We start from the raw sequence: 19,752 nt of genomic DNA on the forward strand, positions 1-19,752 counted from the left end.
CTCAGTCCTTCTTCCATTGTTTCCATCTCTTCCACAGGCTCCATGGGTGTTTCATGACACTTTGTCACAAAGTGTTCTGTGACACAACACACTAGTGTAGGTAATCCGTGTTTATGCATTACCCATGATGGAGAACTAGAATTACACGTAACTCCTCCTCCTGCCTGCCTACGACATATGTTTAAGACCAACAAAAAGAAATAAGGCATATCATTATTGACAAACAACTATGGTATAATGTGTGAGCCTTTTGGCGCTCACCATGAATAAATGCCACTGTTTGCACATTGCAAGGATGGTGTTTATCTGCACTTTAAAATTATGTCTGGAAAAACATCAACTGGAACAAAACAAAGAAATGTATCCAGATTAGATAACTTCTTGAGCATTGGGATGGCCAATTACATCTAATGAGGAGACATAACACACCTCAGAATGTGATTGCCTTAATCTAAATGTATTTGACCACTTTGACGTTAAACCACTTTTGAATAATGTGGAGTTTAAGATTGATCATCAGTATGACCTTTCCTATTATTAGCACTACCATCAACGGTTCGTGTGCCTTGCGTTAACTGTGAATTTACTAAATACATCTATGTGGAGGAACATTCCAGGGTGGTTGATCCAAGAACTGCCATCCTCCCATGGCACCTCCCATATACGGAATCTTATTCTGGCAGAACATACATTGAAAACCTATTAATGTATAATGATTAATAGAACAAGATGTATGTAGAGAACTATGTCGAAGCTGTCCCAAAAAGTAGTTTTCGGGTTTGTACATTTTAATGCTGTTTACTGCAATATTATAGGAATGAAAAGTTGTGCAGCATAGGTCATGACTATTGGGGCCACTGTGCAGCTTTCCCCAGAAATAGTTCTGTTAGCAACAAATAGCAATCTGTTTTCTGTATAAACTATAGTGAGTCCACTACAGGGAAAATGTTTTAGTGGTTACTCAGATAATTCATCTCCTTTATTCTAGTCCTTCCTGTTTTTTTTACATACGGGCTTGCAACTTTGACAACATTAAGTCCATGTACCAATCTTGCATTTTCATCACAATGTTAACAAGCCAGATGGTACAATTTCTTTTGGAATAGTGGAGTACGTACCTTTGAATCTGGTGATATGTTGTGTTCTTTGTGCTGGACAGTCTAATTTCAACTGAAAACATGTCCATTTCTATTTGCATGAAATATTGCAATTTTTTGTATTCAATTTGAATTTGCTTTTAATATTTGTCTGAAATTAGCAAAATTAACAGATGAAAGATTGTGTGCGGTGGAAAAAAGCATATTTATTTATTCACATTTGTTAAGCGCACAGCAGCCCTTGGGCATAGAGGCGTGTTACAGTTTACGTAGCAGTCAGTTACACAAGGAAGATAAGTGCCCTTCAGGTTCTGTGCTACTGTACCAATCCGTTGATACTATTTTTTATCTTTACTGATTGTGCTTTCAGGATATGCATGTGTTTGGATACTACAAAAATATCATCAATTTTAAAGGAAAGGGAGATCCACGATCCTTACTGAAATGTGTTAACCCTAGAGAGGTAAGGATTATGTTTATTACAACTAGGCAACGTTAAATATTACATGTTCATTTAGCATGTCAATCCTTTCTAAATAGTGTTTTATCATACTGTCACAAAGTTTGTATGTCATGCTACAGTCAGGCTTTTAAATCAAGCACCAGAATATCTGGTTGCTTCTAAAGAAATGCTTCTTTACTCACATATAACAGTTTACAGTTTTATTTCATTTTCCTTTTAACTTTTTATTTGGCAACATTACAGTAAAAAGGTTTTGATCACCCCCTTTGATCACCCCCACAAAGCCATAAAAGGCCTGTGGTAATCTACACAAATGTCCTCCATCTAAATGATAAAAGCAAAGCAGAAATCATCTTTTTACACCTAATTCCCAAACAAAGATAAGCATGTGGTGGTAAAACAAGAAAAAAGTTGGGAAGAAGTGAGGAAAGAAAATGAGAAAAAGTGACAACAGAGAGGCGTGAGAAGGTGGAAGTATTGGGTTAAAAGGAAGCACTTGGAGGGAGCAGGTTGACTAATCAAGGGAGGTGGATGTTCAGAGAGAGACCATGTAAGTTTGACTATGTTGAAAAGCATCAAGGTGGGCCTGTTTCCTCCAAGAACCCCATCACCTCTCTGACTGTTGCCGGTTACTTCCAAGCAGTTTCAGGTTGGATAAACACATTGTAATGAGTCATACCCCTATGACTTATCATCTCTTATGCTGTCCGAAGAGAACCGATCAAATGTACCTGAATGTATTTTTTATGTTAATATATGAAGGGCCCCATCTCTGACTGTTGCCAGTTACTTCCAAGCAGTTTTAAGTTGGATAAACACATTGTAATGAGTCATACCTCTATTACTTATCATCTCCTATGCTGTCCGAAGAGAACCGATCAAATGTACCTAAATGTATTTTTTATGTTATGTTAATATATTCATCATCATTTGGTGACCTAATATAAGACCAACCTGGAGGCATGGCAGCCAGTCTGGCTGAACTCTGGGAGTGGGTGAATGGGGCCTCGTGAACTGCTGCCTTACCGCAATGCGAACCTGACAGATCGTTCAAGGGCAGCAGACCAGTGGCTGACGCTGGTTACCCGAAGTGGGCCCAAAGGTGGAAGAGAGTCAGCACACCAGCGCCTGCCTGTGAATTTGGGGTGGCCAAAGGCCCTCGCTGGTGCATCAGCTCATGATGGTACTGCATGAGGGAGGATAGCACAGGTAACGGCTCACTGTGAGGTGAAGGTGACTGTCTCAACTTGATACTCCCTGCTGACATAGCGTACCCACTGTCCAGCATTGCTTATTTCTGCCCGCGATTCATAGGTAGCCCACCCCATTGAGACTATAACCATGTCCAAGCCTCATCTTCACTTTAAGCAGTCCCAATTCTCTCCTTTACTCCAACCTCCACTCCCTTGTCCCAGGTTTGAGAGCAACACAGCATGCCCAGATAATTTACTCTCCACCTTAAGAGCACCTTATATTAAATCCAAACTGAGCATTGTAAACCAAGCATTTGCTGATTCACTTACTGAGACAAGTGGACCTCCTGTGAACAATCCTACAGATCCCTCACTAAAACCCTGCCTAAAGCCGTCTTCCAGGTGGCCAGGGAAAGGCAGACGCTTCCTGATCCTGCCGTTGGGGCTGGTGTACTGCGGGAGGACCACCTGGGAGTAGACCGGGTCGTGAGGAGATCCTGTGGGATGAGGGGCAGTATTTGTCCTCTCAAAGGAAGTATCTTACTGGGTTGCCAATGTTCCTAGCCCACATATAAGATATGTGACCCAGGGTACAAGTTATGTTAACTCTGAGCGAACCTTATTAAAAGAAAGATCTTTCAAAATGTCTCAGAATAAACAATCTCCTTACTCCCAAAGGTATAATGTAAAAGGATCTAATGAAAATGTCTTAAACCCAATGTCTTCCTCTGTAATGACCAATTCTCACAATCCATCTTTTAATGAGTTTAAAGGAAGTAAATCTACCCTTAAAATGAACTCCATTGTTAAAATAACTAACTTTACAAAAAGGGACTACAAGTCCGATAATCCCTGAAGTACTGAGATGAGGAAGAGGGCTGAAGAGGCATGCCGTCTCTGTAGTCAGGCAATTAAGCCTAATGGCCCACACGGGAAGGAACATGGGAGGCATAGCCAGCACCTCAGGTGCAAGCAATAGGAAGGAGCTGGAACTGTCACTGGCAATGCGAGATTTAGCAGCAGTAGTAGAAGGAAGAAGGCATAAGGCTGGCAAATCGAGCAGAAGGGGGAGAACAAGAAGAGGGTCATGTTTCCCCTAATTCTAAAGTTCAGAGGCTCATGCAGGAGAGCTGTCTTTCTCCATGTGAGCCTAATTGCTGCGGTTGCCAAGCTGCGATGTGCAAGAGACCGAGACAAGAAGCAGTTATCAAGCCGTGGGACGCAGGAGTGAGAGGAGCTCCCAAAACGTGTGGCTGGACCAGAGACACTTTTTAAGGAAAAGTGTGTGGGTATGCAGCATCCCAGAAGCAGTAGAAGTTGTGGCAGAAGTCGGGAAGACCGTACGACCCGCAGAGCAAGTGTCTAAGAAGCCGGTGAGTGAAGCATGGCACTCTAACAAATTGCCTGAGCATGGCCGACAACAGTATGCAGCTCCCTGTTTACTTGCGTAAGACTTTAACCGAGTAGAAGCTGTTTGTTTCACTTTATGAGCAATGGAAAGGTAGCACTTGCGTATAATGTGAACGGTTTGTTACTTGCGTAAGAAGCTAACGTTACTAAAATCCATTGTTCCATTATTCAAAGTCTGTTATTGCTTCAAGGAATGGTTGTGTATGTAAGGAAGGCATGGTATCAAACAGTAAGACACACACAAGTGATCACATTTCAAGGGTGTTTATTGAAGTTCAACTGGGTTTGAGAAATGCCCATCTCATCCTAAATCTAAAGATGGGAGCAAGCTACAAACCTTCAATTAATAATAACGCAGTCCTAGTGGTGTTGTGTCAAAATAAAATGGCCTATATTAATAAACCTATTGCCAATCCTTACTTCTAAATACAAATAGTGTGGGAAACAAAGTGTTCAAGAAATGATATTTCAGGATATTCAAGCCATTGTCTTCCCTTCCCCACGTTTTCAGCACGTGACAAGGCGGTACACTCAAGCATAGCACAGTCTCTAGCTTCTCTAGCATGAGGATGCAGTTCAAATCACAGTATCAGGGCCTTCTGTACCAACGTGTCTTTGCCATTCAAAGTCTCTTACTTCAGAGGGCCTGATACAACAAACAAACATTGAAACGTTCCTTTCTCCTCAGGATTCTCATGTACAACTTCTTGGGTGATTTTTTTCGAATCACCCCAGGTACCCACTTTAACACAAAATCTTCAATTGCACTCCTTCTGTTGGGCTTGGACCAGAGTCATGAATTTTTCCAAACGTTCTCTATTTCATCAAAACCGAAGACTTTCGACTGTGTGCTGGATTTTGCTGGACCCGTCGCAGGCCCACTTCGATTCACATTTATTTGTTCACTTTTAAATTATCTTCCTCTGCCGGGCTCGGATCAAATGTATCTACTTTCATTACTCCTCAGCTGGATACCTTACAGAGATCTTTGATTTAGCACCCACGAGGTGCCGGACCACTCTGTCAAAGGTATTGTAGCTTGTATTAAAGTTCAGTCACTCCTCAGCAGTTTAAAGTAATTTGCGTTTGTTTGTTTGTTTATTTGTAGTGCGCACCAGACCCAAAGGTATCAGGGTGCAGGAGATACATGATAATTTACGGCTTAGGTTACACAGTAATATACAAAGTACAAATGAAGGTATGCAGAGCAGAAAATACAAATAATGGAGGGGGCATAAATACTACGGTAAGACACTGTACAGCACAGAGTAATTTTACATAACGTAAGTGTACAGGGTACATTTGAAACAAAAACATATATCCATATAGTGTTAAGGGGCTATTTACACAGGGGGTATATTAGGGCATGGGGGTATATTAGATGTCATTCTCTTTGAGCCATTTGATAAGATTCAGTCTGAAATTCAGGTATGTTTGGTCAGCTCTCAGGGATGGAGGTAGGGAGTTCCAGAGCTGTGGAGCTTTAACTGGGAAGATGCAACCCCCGACTTTGACAAGTTTAAATCTTGGTACAATCAGACAATTTGTATTGGCTGTTCTAGTGGGCCTGCTGGATACTTTCCTCGAGAATCTCTCCGTAAGATAGTGAGGTGCAGTGTTGTTTAAACATTTGTAAGTAAGTAAAGCGGTTTTCAATCAGATTTTGTCGCTAGTAGATAGCCAATTGATCTGCTTCCTTATTTCTGAAATATGACCTTTCCCTGCTATACACAGGGCAGCTCTAAGGGCCTTATTCTGGAGTGTCTGTATTCTCTTGACAATGTACTTGTTGGCACCAATATAAAGGGAATTAAAGTAGTCCAATTTGGACAAGATTAGAGCTCTGGCCAGGATAATGCAACTATTCTTGGATAAGAATGGTTTTCCAGGCCTAATTAATTTGCATGTATACGCAGAGGCGGAGGCCATGGAGTTGACTTGTTTATTGAAAGTTAGAGTGGAATCAAGGTAAAAACCTAACGTTTTAACCTCTTTAGCGATGTTGATGGGGTTGCCGTCGATGTTGAAGGAGGTATATTTGGGATCGAGCTTATTGAGGTTAGCTGTGGTACTTAGGATAATAAGCTCGGTTTTGTCATCATTCAGGCATAGACCGTGGGTTGCCATCCATGCCTGGATGATGAGGTAGACTCTGTTTACCAAGGCCAAATCCATTTCATAATCACCAGTAAGCGGTAAGGGAATCTGGGTATCATCTGCGTAGTTCTTATCGTTGATACCAAGATGATACAGATCATCAAAAAGGGGCTTGGTAAATATATTGTATAAGGTAGGTGATACACACGAACCCTGCGGCACTCCACAGCTGATAGGGATGGGGTATGCTGCTGCTGTGGGTGAGCAGACTCTCATGGACCTGTTGCTCAAGAAGGATTGTATCCAAGCTATGGCCTCCTGGGAGATGTGCGCTGCTGAGTCTAGATGGTTACATAAGACCTTATGGTCCACCAAGTCAAACACAGCTGATAAGTCAAGAAGGAGAAGTAAGGCTGACTTCCCTTTATCCATCAGCTCATGGATAAGGGCCTTAAGACCAATTAGCGCAGTTTCCGTGACCTGTTTTGATGCCTAAATCCTGATTGGCGGACTCCTAGTAGCTGGTTGTGCTCTAGAAATCTCTGTATTTGGAGATAAGCCACCTTATCTAAGATTTTGAGTAGAAAAGGCACTGTTGTGATGGGTGTATAATTAGTCGGTATGGATGGATCAAGTGTCTATTTTTTAAGGAGGGGCAGTACCCAGGACTCTTTTAGGTAATTTGGGATGGTGCCCGATGAGAATGAGGCATTGATTAATTTGGCTATGAAGGGGGCTAGGTCTCTCACTGCGTCCTTCATAATTTGTGCTGGGCATTTGTCGCCCTGGCAGTTTGAAGGCTCGAGGGAAAGGATGACCTTTGCAACCTCAATGGGTGAACATGTCATCCGTAGAGCCCAAAAAAGAGCAAAAAATATTAGTAGAGAATCAGGTCTTACTCCCACACCAGGTGAAACTTGAAAAGATAAGATCACCTGTGTACCTACCTAGACTCCTCTAAGCAATTCAATCAAGAAAACCATCCTTCGCCACTGGAATGTTCTACATACAGAATCTTTCAAACCAGCCAAACCCCGTTTTGAGTTTAAACGCATCAGGAACCTGCAAGATCGCCTGGTAAACACTTACATCGAACCAAGCCCACCACCCAATCTGCACCTGACATTGTGGAACCTACCTCCAGTTATAGGCCACCATAAATGCGGATCCTGCTCCGTATGCTGCCTGACCAAAGACATGAAATCCATTGACTTGAACGGCAAAACATGGACTTTCACCACCTTTACAAACTGAAAAAGCAAATGGACAGTCTATGCAACTCAATCCCGTGCAAACTACTATACATAGGTAAAAGCAAACGAGAAGTAAGACAGCGAATCTGCGAACACAGATCATGCATTAAAAATGCTATACCGGATAAACCAATGGTGGCACATTGTCAAGAAAAAAACCATAGTCACAATGACATCTTTTGGTACATTCTTCAGAGAACTAAAAATCCATTCAGAGGAGGAAACAGAGACTTAACTCTTTGCAAATTAGAATAACAGTGGATCTTTCGTTTAAATTCAGTTAAACAAGTTTTAAATGTTTCTATCGAGTGGAATCTCTTTTTCAGATAACCTCTAAAAGCATTAAGGCCCTAAAAGATCACTACAGACATTGGAAAAGCCACTGTGAAAAAACCTTACGTGATAACTAGATTTTGCAAAAACACACACTCATTGCAGTGAATACATATTCTGATTCACACTGTATTTTCTGAATGTTGGCTAGTGTGTATTTACTTGCCCACCTTATATTATCCTGCTAACTGAGCTGTCTTTCCAAAGTGTCAAATAATCATCGCCTGTTGCCTTGTTTGAATTTGTTCTGTTCAGTTTTATTTTGTTCTCCTAGTTTGTTCAATGAGTTATTATTGAAATGTTGGCTACAAATATTAAATGAAGTTGAGGAGAAAAAAAAGCTCCACTTGTGCAAAAAGGAATGAAACTAATGAAGATCAGGCAGATAAGCCAGATAGTGAATGGCAGTCAGGAAATGTAGATCTCAAAGAAGAATCAAGACGGACACCATAGGCCTTGCACATTGCTGAAAACTAGCTGAGACAGAGTAGGCTCAGAGCACAGAGAGAGTAGGGATTCATAGATCTCAGAGGGGTAAAACGAAGGAATACTGAGAAGCCAGAGGATTTGAAAGTGTGACCCACAGGTGCATAAGAATTGTTCAGAAACAGACAAAGTACAAAAATGCTGCATTATGGTAATTAAGTCCAAGCAATCCTGAATAAGAAAGAGATCGGCTGTAAGAATATCACACTGCATACTGAGTATTGGAGACAAGGTTCCAGTATATTCTCTGATGGCGAGAATGATTGGATACAAGAATGCAGTGCTGTCTACTGGGAAATGGAGTCAAATTCCCAAGTAATTCATTAAGTAGAAAAAAACATGGAAACCACAAGTGTGTATTCTGGTGAATGATGTCAAATTCCCAGGATGTTTTATGAGTCCCGAGGACAATCATTTGGGCAAGAAAGCATACCAAAAAAAAAATATCGCTTCATGATAAATCAGATCCCAACCAAAGCGGAAAAAGAATATATTTTTTTTTTCGAACAACTTTTATTTAAGTAAACATGTGAATACAGAAACAAATTTAACTTCAAATACAGTGCAATATGAGCATTTTCGAGGGACAGTCCCTGGGTACATGAGCACACTGGATCACTAAACAGTACAGGCAAGAAGATAGCACCTTTTGACTGACTGGCTGCCCCCCTGGGGCTCTTGAGTTCTTCCATTCCCTACCCCTTTCCGGGGTGTGCCTGATCACAGAGGGGGGAATTGTTGCAACAATGGGGGTTTTACCACCAAAGCGGGATATTTCTCAGCAAAGTCAATAAATGGGGCCCACACTGAAACATACCTTGCGTATCACCCCTCACATGTAGCCATGATTTTGTCTGCAACCAATATGTCCCAGACCCTAACCCTCCACATCTGAGTTACCGGACCCTCGGTTGCCTTCCAGGTCTGGGCAATAACCAGCTTCGCTGCCAGTAGGAGTTGACCAACTAAGGTAGCCAATGGACCAGAAAGAGGGAACGCCCTGTCCCCTGTGTCCGCCAAGATCACCACTCATGGATCCATTGGAAGGACCATCCCTATGATCTCCTTTATCTTAACCAGCACCTTGGGGCACACCCATAGCATGTGGAACAGAGAGCCCACTGCTTCACAGCCCTGCCAATAAGCAGCAGGGTCATTTCTATCCATGTGATGTAGCCTCTCGGGGTGAGGTACCATCTATAGCAGAATTTATAAGCATATTCCCTGCCTGTAACGCTACGGGAGGACTTGAGCATCCGCCCCCAAATTCTCAACCACCCTCTTCTTCGATGGGGCCCCCCAGGTCTTCTTCCCATTTCGACATGTATGACAGGTGCGTGACTGGGACTCTCGTAGCTAGGAGCTTATAAAGCCTTGAGAGCCTACCCCCCTGCAGGGCCCTCCTGGAATGTCAGGGTCAAGGTCAGAAAGGGCCCCTGTGGCCCCCTCTCTCATGTGCAGGTGGGAAGCCCAATGCCTCAGCTGCATGCATCTGTATCGTTCAGATTCCTGTATATTTTTTATTTAATTGTATTTGGTTTACAGTCTACATACATTAGATTTAAAAAAAAACCTTTACAATTTGATGTTCAACCTTCTGAAATAAAATGTTTCAAGTCATTTCCTTTGGTCTTGCTAGTTTCTGATACTAAGTTGAGAAAGAAGAGACAGAAACAGAAAAAAAAGTCAAATGGATTAAAAACCTGAAAAGGAAGATAAGGAAGATGAGGAGAGGGACAAAAAAATAGTAGAGATAAAGCTTTCCTGGAGTCCAAACCTTCCTCCTTTCTCTTTCACAGTTCATTAGGGGCAAATGTTTGTTTTATGGTTTGTGAAGATCTCCATATTGAGACAGCTCTTCCACTCATTTCTATTTGAATGTCCCTCTCCTCCTCCAAGTAATACATATATCAAAATGTAATTAATTTGTTATTACACCAACCAGTTTTCTGGCTGATCATTAAGTTTCAGGCAATGCTGGTCTTTGTTTGATTCTTCAGTCCTTCTTTTTGGTTGAGATGTTGCGGTCCATCAGGTGTATTGATTGGAGAAATCTTACCACTGCTGCTGTGAGCTGCGTTTCATGTCCTGCTGTTATTCTTTGCCAAGTGTTCTCTGATAATAGCCAATCAGTTCTTTCTACGAATCTTCCTAGTATTCTTACTCTTTGATCCCATGTTCTTTTGCATTCAAGCAGTAGATGTCTCAGGGACTGGTTCCTTTGGATCGCACATCTCTCACAATATTGCACTGGCCGTTCGGATTGATTTCGCACTTCCAATATTTCCCCTGTGAGTAATAGGTTTAGTCTCGCTCTGAGAAAATTGTTCCTGATCTTTTCGTCCGGGAATTTTTCTTGGTACCTAGGGAGGGTTCCCGTTTTCTTATCGACGACCAGAAAGGTGTTCTTTGGGATTGATGATCTTATTTTCCCGATTGTCTCTATCCAATCTAATGTTTCCAGCTCTTTTTTTACCTTCAGAGGATTTTTCTCCAGTGTTTCCAGGCTTTGGCCCCCTCTGGATAGAGCTTTTTTTGTTTTCTGTTCTAGTCCCTGCAGGATCCCTGATTTCAGTTGATTATGATTTTTTTGATCTCCTCATACAGGGAGCCCTTTTCTGGATATGCGATTTCCCTGTAGAGGGATAACAGCTTCCATTCTGCTAGACAGTTCAGGGATTTTAATCCCAATTTAAATCTCAAATGTCCTCCTGGTGTACTCCATAGCAGATTTAGAGCTTTCTTCCAAATTCTGCCCTCCACTTTGGCCCAGTTCAAGCCCCACAATTGCGTTTGGCTTCTAGGCCATATAATAGAATTGGCACTATCTTAACCAGATAATATTTTATCATTGGGTCCACTGAGAATTTGCAGTATTTCCCTCTAATTTTGATTAAATGGGGAATTAGGGAGAGTGTTTTGGAGAGTAGGTCTCTTTCTGCTTTGTGGTTAGCCGGGCTTGCATAGATCTTATAGCCTAGGTACGTGAGATCTAATACTTGTGGGATTTTCTGCCCATCTAGGACCCATTGCTTAAAGTTGGTCTTTTTCCTTGGGTGTTTTAAATACCAGTATCCTGGACTTCTTGGTGTTTATAATCAACCAATTTGCATACTTGCTCAAGCTGTTTAGCAGTCGCTGTAATCCGATAGCAGTTCTGTCAAGCAGGACGATGTCATCCGTGTAGGCCAACCAGAATAGTTTTTCACCACCAATTCCTGGGCTGGCCAACGCAGCCCGGTTCAAGTGGTCCCCAGCATCGGCTAGGAATAGGTTGAAGAATGTAGGTGCCCCCAAGCAACCCTGTTTTACCCCTCTTTCTACTGAGAGTGAATCTGATAGATGGCCCTTGTTGTCCAAGCATACCCTTATACTGGTTCCCCTGTTGAGTTCCATTAACATTGACAGGAGTATCTCTGGGATCCCCTTTTTTCTCAGTTTGTGCCAAAGCCTTGGTCTATCAATTTGATCGAAAGCTTTGGACAAATCTATCCAGGCTCCGAAAAATGGTATTCCTCCCTTGACCATTGATTTTTCGCTCAGTAGGTTTAGCATAATTCCATTCAAGGCCGTTGATAGGCCTTTTCTAAACCCTCTTTGGCATCGGGACAATACCTCCTCCTTTTCTACCCATAACGAGGGTTCATTTAACAAAAGCCTCATGAATATTTTGCTCTCGATATCCAGGAGGGCAATAGGATGGTAGCTTGAGGGATTTAGTCTATCCCCCTCCTTGAAGAATGGTACTATCACTGCTGTCTTCCATTTCAATAGTTTTGCCCACAGTGGTGGTTTTTTTCTAAGTACCTGGTAGGTGAGGCCGTTGGGACCTGCGGCTCTTGATGTTGAGGCCTTGGATATTACCTCCATGATTTCATTCTCTTCTACTCGCAGTTTCCACCCCTTGTGTAATGGCTCGCATTCTGGTTCTTTTAGTTTTTTTCCCAAAGCTGTTCATCAGATGCTCTGTCCATCTTTTTTCAGACACCAGGTTGCCTAGCGTGCTATTAGATTAGGAGTCTAGCTCTTGCATCGCCGACCCGAAGCTTCTTGAGGTTGAGTCTGAGGCTAGTTTTAACATACGCTCCCCGTCTCTTTGGTGAAGGAGGGCTTTATGGTTCTTTATACAGGCCTTATAATTTCATCTGATTGTTTTTATTTGATGAGTGTAGGATTCTTGATCGATTTTTTTGGGTCTTTATTCTTCTAATACTTTTTCTTAGGTTTCTCTTTCTTTCTCTAACTTCTTCATCGAAGCTATGAAGGTAAGTCTTCTATTATTTTATTCGTTGGAGGTTTTGGGGGGCTAGTGACCATATTGTATTCGTAAACTTTCTTGGTTGGGATAGCTCTTGTGTTATCTGTTCTGAGATGTTTTGTGATCTTTTGTTTAGATCTTTCCCTTCTTGGTTATATTTCATCAGCCTTATTTTCCCTTTTGTCACTTCTAGCTCCCGTTTATAGCAGAGCTTGGACAGTTCAGGTCCGTCTATAAAGGATAGTTCTAATCTCGAATGGTTGCTGCCTCCTTCTTGTTTTATTTCTAGTTTCGATTTGTGGGAGAATAATCCCTCGCTGACATCGATATAGTCTAGCACTGAGGCAGATTTGCCTCTGTGCCATGTCATGCAGGGTTCTTCCACCTCTTGATTGATGTTGTTGAGCATTTTCAGGTTGCAAGTTTTTGTAAAATCAAGCCAAGCCTTCCCTTTATTAAATGGTGTACACTTCTCATCCCCCGTAGGCCCTCTTTTGTAATGTATACATTCTGCGTTGAAGTCTCCTGCCAGCAGAATATCTGCTCCTTGCCACTCTGTCTTGATCTTGCCCAGCAGTTCTGATAGTTTTCCCAGAAAAATCGGAATTGTAGCGGATGCTGGATTCCATTCGATATTTATCACAATAAAAGCAGTCTCTTTTGCTTCATTGGTGAACTGAATTTTGCATGCCAGGATTCCAATTTCATCTTTCCAAATTTGGATGGCTGTTTACTGCAATAATTCCTAATCTAAATGATTAATCCTCCCGCCGGCCTTCCTTTTGCTTTTTGACTGGCTGGTGAACAGAATGTTGTGAATCCTTCTATCTCTATTGGGTTAACCAGCCAGGTTTCTTGAAATGTCAAGATGTCCATCTTCCCAAATAGATAGTCTTTTGTTTCTTTCGCCCTGAATGTGCTGGAGCCTCTTGTGTTCCAGCTAACTATATTCAGTCCCTTCCGACTAAAGATTCTGAGAGCCCAAGCCCATGTTTCACAAAACTTGTGTCAGTATGCCCGTGTTAGGGAGAATTCTGTGTAAAGGCTAATTTCCCAAACCTAGTGAGTCCCCCAGCAGCTTTGCTGGATTTTTTGGGGTTTACTTTTTTCTCCTGCTAAGAGTGAGACTCTTTTACTCCCACTCTTAGACATGATTTGAGGTGTTCCTTTGTCTTTCCATGTGTTTTATGGGCTATGGGGTCTTTTACTCCATAGGGTCTCATGTGTTTTTGATGTGGGTTACACAGCACCCTCCGTGCCGTAACCCAGGGGGTGTCGTAGCGACCCCCCAACAAAGACACCATACCCTGGGACTGACTACTGTCTCCCATGGCATGTAAAGTCACCATTGGCTTTGCTAGTCCCAAATTATAAACAGAAACCAGTACAAACCATCATATTTTGGACGTACTGGTCGGGGCAATTCGATTGCCCCGGGGTCTGTTGTTCGAGGGGGCACGTCTCCGTCCCCCCTGATCGAGTTTTGGCTGGTGGCAGTGGATACTACTTTTTATATTTGACCGCGAATATATCTCTATGGGATTTTCCCATTGTTCGAGGCTACCAACTTCAATTATTTAATTCCTATAGCCTCGAACATACCGCCGGTTTATTTATTTAATATTAATTCACCGGTTGGTATTTTTTGCCAGAACTCGATTCTAGAATGGCGTTTGTGTTCTCTTCTGTTACTCCATCCCAAGTCGAGCCCTTTGTTCCACTTTTTGGCGGGCTTCTCCACAGAAGCCTCCAAAAGTGGTGCCACTCTGTCTGGGTACCACAGGGGGTGTGGGAGGGGGTTTAGGCACCCTGGACTGAGTTGCCTTGGCAACTCAAGTCGCACTCACCACTTAGCATGTTTGATTGACAGCTAGGCTGAATGAATGGGGGTTTGCTGCATAAAAGCAGGGCTTTGGGGACTGGAACTTCAGAAGTCGCCACAGGACCTAAGAATCCGAGGAGGGAGAAGCTGAACCGATCTGCAATGACGACACCACTGGTGGAGCCCTGCATAACCGTCTCACCACTTTTTCCGACAACAGAGGAGATCTCCAGTCCGGAGAGTCTTCTTCTTTTGACTGGTGGGGATAACCAGTTTTGCCTTCTTTTCACCTTCCTGGAGCATCTCGTGGCCGCCTTGCCCGTGCCAAGCACCCCGGCAACCGGAATACCACGGTTTACCACTACCGCGAAGAGAAGGGTAGTACCTTTTAACCGCAGAACTCTACGGCTGGTTTCTTCCCTGGCAGTGCAACGACCTTCATCTTTCCTCCACGGCGAGACCTCCTCTTCCTCTGGACGAAACACCGACTTGTACCCGCTTTCAGGAACAACTGCCCCCGCTGGAGCTTCCTTCACACTTAAGGTACTGTGCCCCGCCTGGCTTCCCTTTCGACAGATCTTTCGGGGTGACAGTAAAGCCTCGACTTTCTAACCTGGGCTGGCCTGGGACAACCTAGCTAACTTTTCCTGACTTTAATTTCACTCTGTGTGCGAACTATCTACAAGACTCTTTGGGCATAACCCCACTGTGTGAACCTGGACCCCTTCTGCTTGCTCTCCTCAAGAGTGGGCCTTGCAATTGACTTCCTTGCTCTCCAGCAGAACTCTGCCTATCCTGCCTTACTGTGGTTCTTTTAAAAGTATTGAAATTTGAGTGCTTCCATAACTCTGCCTTTTTGCCTCCCTTTTTAATAACTTATTAGAGTGCCATCTTATGTTAAGCGCTCACCTCTGTCTGAAAATAAATGGTGTTTATCATTAAGACTTGTCTAATATGTGTTTAGGGTTGTATATATATAATAGCGACTGTGTGCTGAATTTACTTACCTCTTTGCTGCTAGTGTAATTTACAAGTGTGTCTTTAAATAAATAATTATATACTTTTACACCAAAGCTCTGGTCAGTGTTTGCTTGTGCTACTGCATCTCTGTACCTATTGTGTATCCTCTACATACTGCCTAACTCTTCTTGAGGGAAGTCTAACTGCTCAGCCACAGCTACCAAGTGAATCTGTGTGGTGCAGACTGCTACCAAGTGGGTTTACTGCCAAACACCTGTAGTCTTAAATCTTCTGCAGTGGTCCCCAAGGGAACTGCACAGGTTTCTGCCTAACAGTCCGGTACAGCTGCCAATGTTTTTTCCTGCAATGATGTTTCCTGAGTGGCTGTTCTTTTCACTTCTGCTCCTAAACCCCAGGGGCCCCTTCCATCCCTTTTGGTTTTTCTCGTTGTTCCACTCCTGCTAGTTTGGTTGGGCTTGAGGGGGGCCAGGAGGAGAGATATACACTGTTAAGCCTTTTTGTTCAAGTTCTTTACTTGCTTTTAGGATTGCGGTTTGTGCTTTTTTTTTTTAGGTCAAACCAATTTCCACCATAAACGAGTTTTCCCGATCCGGATATTTCACTTATTCCATGCCTTCTGTGGAAAATAGGTAGAGGCATCTGCTTTTTTTTTTTAATATGGACTGTATCGCCATTCTGCTGAGGGATTTAGATTTTGGTGTTTTTGCGGACATCTTCATCCATAGTTTTGGGATTTCAAAGCCGGTGGAGGTTGCCTCATGGCTTGCTGGATCATTGTTCTGTCTCCCCAGTTCTGCACCAGTTTTTAGATCCTTATGACCCGTTTTTTATGGACTGACCTCTTTTATTTCCAATTCAGGGATGGTCTGGAATTTTCCATTACCTAGGTTCATAAGCACCTGGGTTGGGGGCTTGTGCTGTCCCATAGATTGCTGCGTCCACACACTTTTCTTCATCTTTTCAAATATTGGGGCAATTTTTAGTTTCCCCAATTTTTGAGGATTTATGCTCTTTTTGTTGAAGATCGGGGCCAGTTTCAGATGTTTACTGCTATTGGTTTCCTGTGCTTCGCCGGCCTTGGTTGATACTTCAGTTTGCAGGCCAATACTCACGCCCACTATTTTTGCTATGTTCGGTCGGTCTTCTTGGTTTGCCTTTTTCGCAACCTTCTGATTTCGGTTTAGAGTCTCTGGGCTTCCTTCTGTTGGTTCTTGCCCGTCTTCTACCTCTTTGTCTTTGATGTTACTTTCATTCTACTTTTTTCCTTTTTCTGAGGCCCTTTGTTTGTTTTCTTCACTTACAGTTCCTGTTTTCTGTTTTTTTTATTTCTTAGTTTTTTTTCCTGTTTCTTGGTTAGGTGAGGGATAGCTTCTTGCTCATCTTTTCTCCCTTTTCGTCTTTTCTTTGTCTTTCTTCTTCTTCTATAATTTTGATCGCTTGCTTCTGTCCAGCTTGCGTTTAAGCCATTTATGGTGTCTCTAGTTTCTTCCTCTATTATGCTGTTATCCTCTTTTTCCAAGGCCTCTTCCACTATTTGAGCTGTCTTCAGAAGTTCTTCTATGGTGGATTCTGATAGGGGTTTGTCTTCAGGCTCTTTTGATTTATGATCTCCATCCTGACACTCCACATCTTTTGTTGGCGGTTTTCCCCTCCAGTTTCGTAACATCTTCTGAATCTGTTCCCTTCCGGTATCCTCTACTTTCCCGTTCTCAATCAGGAGGGTTTGAAGGAGAGCTGCTTCTTTTCTGTTTATAGATTCTTTTTTAACTTCGTCTATTGATGGAATTACTGTGGTGTTAATCACATTACTAAGGCCGACCACAGAGGCTTTGCATTTCGCCACTTCAATTTGTTAATTCCAGAACTATTCCTGCTTGGGACTGGACCTCTCCCTTTAATAACTCGAAAACTGACACGAGTGAGTTCAAGACATAGTTGAGAGCACTTAATGTTGCTTTGCTCGGGGTTGGATTGTGTTCTTTTTTTCCATTCTTCCCTTCCTCTTGGTTTAGAAGAGGATTTCTGTGTCTCTTTCTCTGTCTGCAGTCATTTCTCACTCTCAGTTCTTTTTCTGTTGCTGCACCATTTACCCGGGGTCTGTCTGGGATTGGTAGGTTGGGTGTTTGGGGTCTCTCTGTTTGGCACAAAAAATCCCAGTCCATACCCTTTCTGTTCTTGATTCCATTCCCTTTCTGTTCTTGATTCCATTCCCCTGGTTCCGGTCTGTTTTTTTATGTACCCAGATGCATTCTGGTAGTTGCTCTCCTGAAAAGACGAAAAACTCTGAACAAGTACCAGAAGGCATCATGTGACAGAGAGGGATAACTACATTAACATTTAATGCCCTTGAGGTTATTTCATGGACTGGAGCCCCCAGATTCCCGCTTCCGGTCTCTTGGACATGGCTGGCTCTGTCATCCACCTGGGTAGGCCACATGCCCCTGGACTGGAGGGTTGCATTCCCCCCACCCCGAAAGGGATGAGTACCAGACCCTGTCACATACCTCTGTTTGAGAGATAAAATGCAAGCAGAACAGCAGTGGCTCATGCCGCTCCTCTTCCACCTAAATAAACAAAAAACATGGCATGATCAGAAATTAGCCTGTTTTGGAAATAACATCTGATTGCACCTGTCCAAGACAGGTGCAGACACATGTGTTTGTTTTCTGCGTATATTAAAGTGCATCCCATTTTAAATACGTTTTTATTAAGCATTTATAATGAATGAAAACCCAATTTTTTAATATGGGATTCTCTTAAAATGCACAAAAACACCCTCTGATTTGTGCAAATGCACAAAGATGGCCAAAGAAGTCATTTGAATGTGTACATCTATGATGCGCTAATTCAAATGCTCTTTTAGAAGAGGGTGTATCTTTTTTTTTGGTGCATGCGGTATCGCATCTCATTGATTGCACCAAACATGTTTTAAGAATTTGCCCCAAAGTGCATATGTTTTAAAACGTTTACTTCAACTGTCTAATTTTAGCACTCTTTTCTAATGTGTCACCATACACCTGTCTCCAACTCTCTTAATTTTCACAATATGAACGTCCTATACAGTCACAGCTAATTTCATTTTTTTTTTTTTAACAAGTAAGGACCCACATTTCCTGGTGGTTTTTTTGTTTTAAATGGGACAATTTTCATGGCTCTGTATACATTGGATGACTCTTTCATCAGATTCAAATGGCATAGACCGATCAGGGATTCACAGCATGCTTGCAGTCAATGGAACGGGACACAGGATCAACAGGGCTTTCTGTGTCTTTCATGCCATGCAGGCAGAAAATATGATGTGATTTTGTGCATTGCAGATATCAGAAGCGTAGGTAGCTTTAACACAGTCAGACATGGCACCATATATCAACATGCCCTTGACCAAAACATTGTGTATGGGCAGCGTAGTTTCCATCATGGTCAACACTGTGGAATGAGTGTGGTGGTGCCTTTACTTTCTCCTTAGGGTTTCGGCAATGGAGAAAATAGTACATTCCCCATAGGACAATTGCTGAGACCAAGGGTCTTATATCCAGGAAAAGGGTACATCTCGGTCCTACATGCAGGACTTCCGCCAGACTATGTTGAACATGGCAAGATGCATTTGCATCATATTTATTAGCAGGTTAGAGAATAATCAGACTTCAATCAAATTCCAACAAAGCAAGTTTTATAAACGGTCGGATGAAAAATGCATACCAACATTAATATCATATCAGTGCACATCTGAAGCTAAGTAAAATGAATGAAGAAAAGAATTAAGATCCAACAGGAGAGGCTTATTTGTCCTTGTTCCCTTACGAATCACAAAGACGCAAGCCTTGATAAAGCCCGCTTGGTGAAACTCTTTCCCATGAAGTCGGCCTTTTCAACTCACATATGTAATGCATTTCCACAGAACTTGTGTAGTGGAACCATATTAGAGAGTAATCAACATTTGGTTGTGGAACTTGCTGTAATCACATAATAATTGTTATTCAAGGTTCTTCTTATAAATTGCACATGAATTACATTGTAGACTCATCAACATGTGATGGGAACATTGTGAAGTAACAATGATGTCCATGATTAATTGATATGATATGATAAGGCATTTGTAACGCGCTTATACACAAAAAAAAATTAGGAATTTGCTTGTACTCGAGCCTTCACAATTTGTTGTACATCTCAAGGCAACCTATATTAAAAAGGTCAGTAATAAGCAAAGCTCTTTCACGCCTGACATTCACTCTACTCTATCAACCTGCCTGTCTGCCATCAAATCTTGGATGACCTCCCACTTTCTCACTTTGAATGCCAGTAAGACCGAGGTCTTATTCTTCTCCGTTAACACTCTCCCACGACAGTCTCCTTCCCCAT

At 42.4% G+C, this 19,752-nt stretch overlaps 1 protein-coding gene across 3 annotated transcripts in view; it reads left to right on the forward strand.

The window, feature by feature from the left end:
• Nucleotides 1-19,752, forward strand: part of C7QH11orf65 (chromosome 7q C11orf65 homolog) — a 387,959-nt gene that overhangs the window by 127,034 nt on the left and 241,173 nt on the right. For 2 of the 3 annotated variants that reach the window (XM_069640286.1, XM_069640287.1), the window contains exon 3: nucleotides 1,468-1,560. The exons of the other annotated variant lie outside the window; for it this stretch is intronic. In XM_069640286.1, the coding sequence (XP_069496387.1) occupies nucleotides 1,468-1,560 (93 nt within the window). The remainder of the gene's footprint in view (nucleotides 1-1,467; nucleotides 1,561-19,752) is intronic. 3 annotated transcript variants of the gene reach the window in all.

Source organism: Ambystoma mexicanum, chromosome 7q (genome assembly GCF_040938575.1).
Source record: "Ambystoma mexicanum isolate Mex_15411 chromosome 7q, UKY_AmexF1_1, whole genome shotgun sequence".
Taxonomy (NCBI): Eukaryota; Metazoa; Chordata; class Amphibia; order Caudata; family Ambystomatidae; genus Ambystoma; species Ambystoma mexicanum.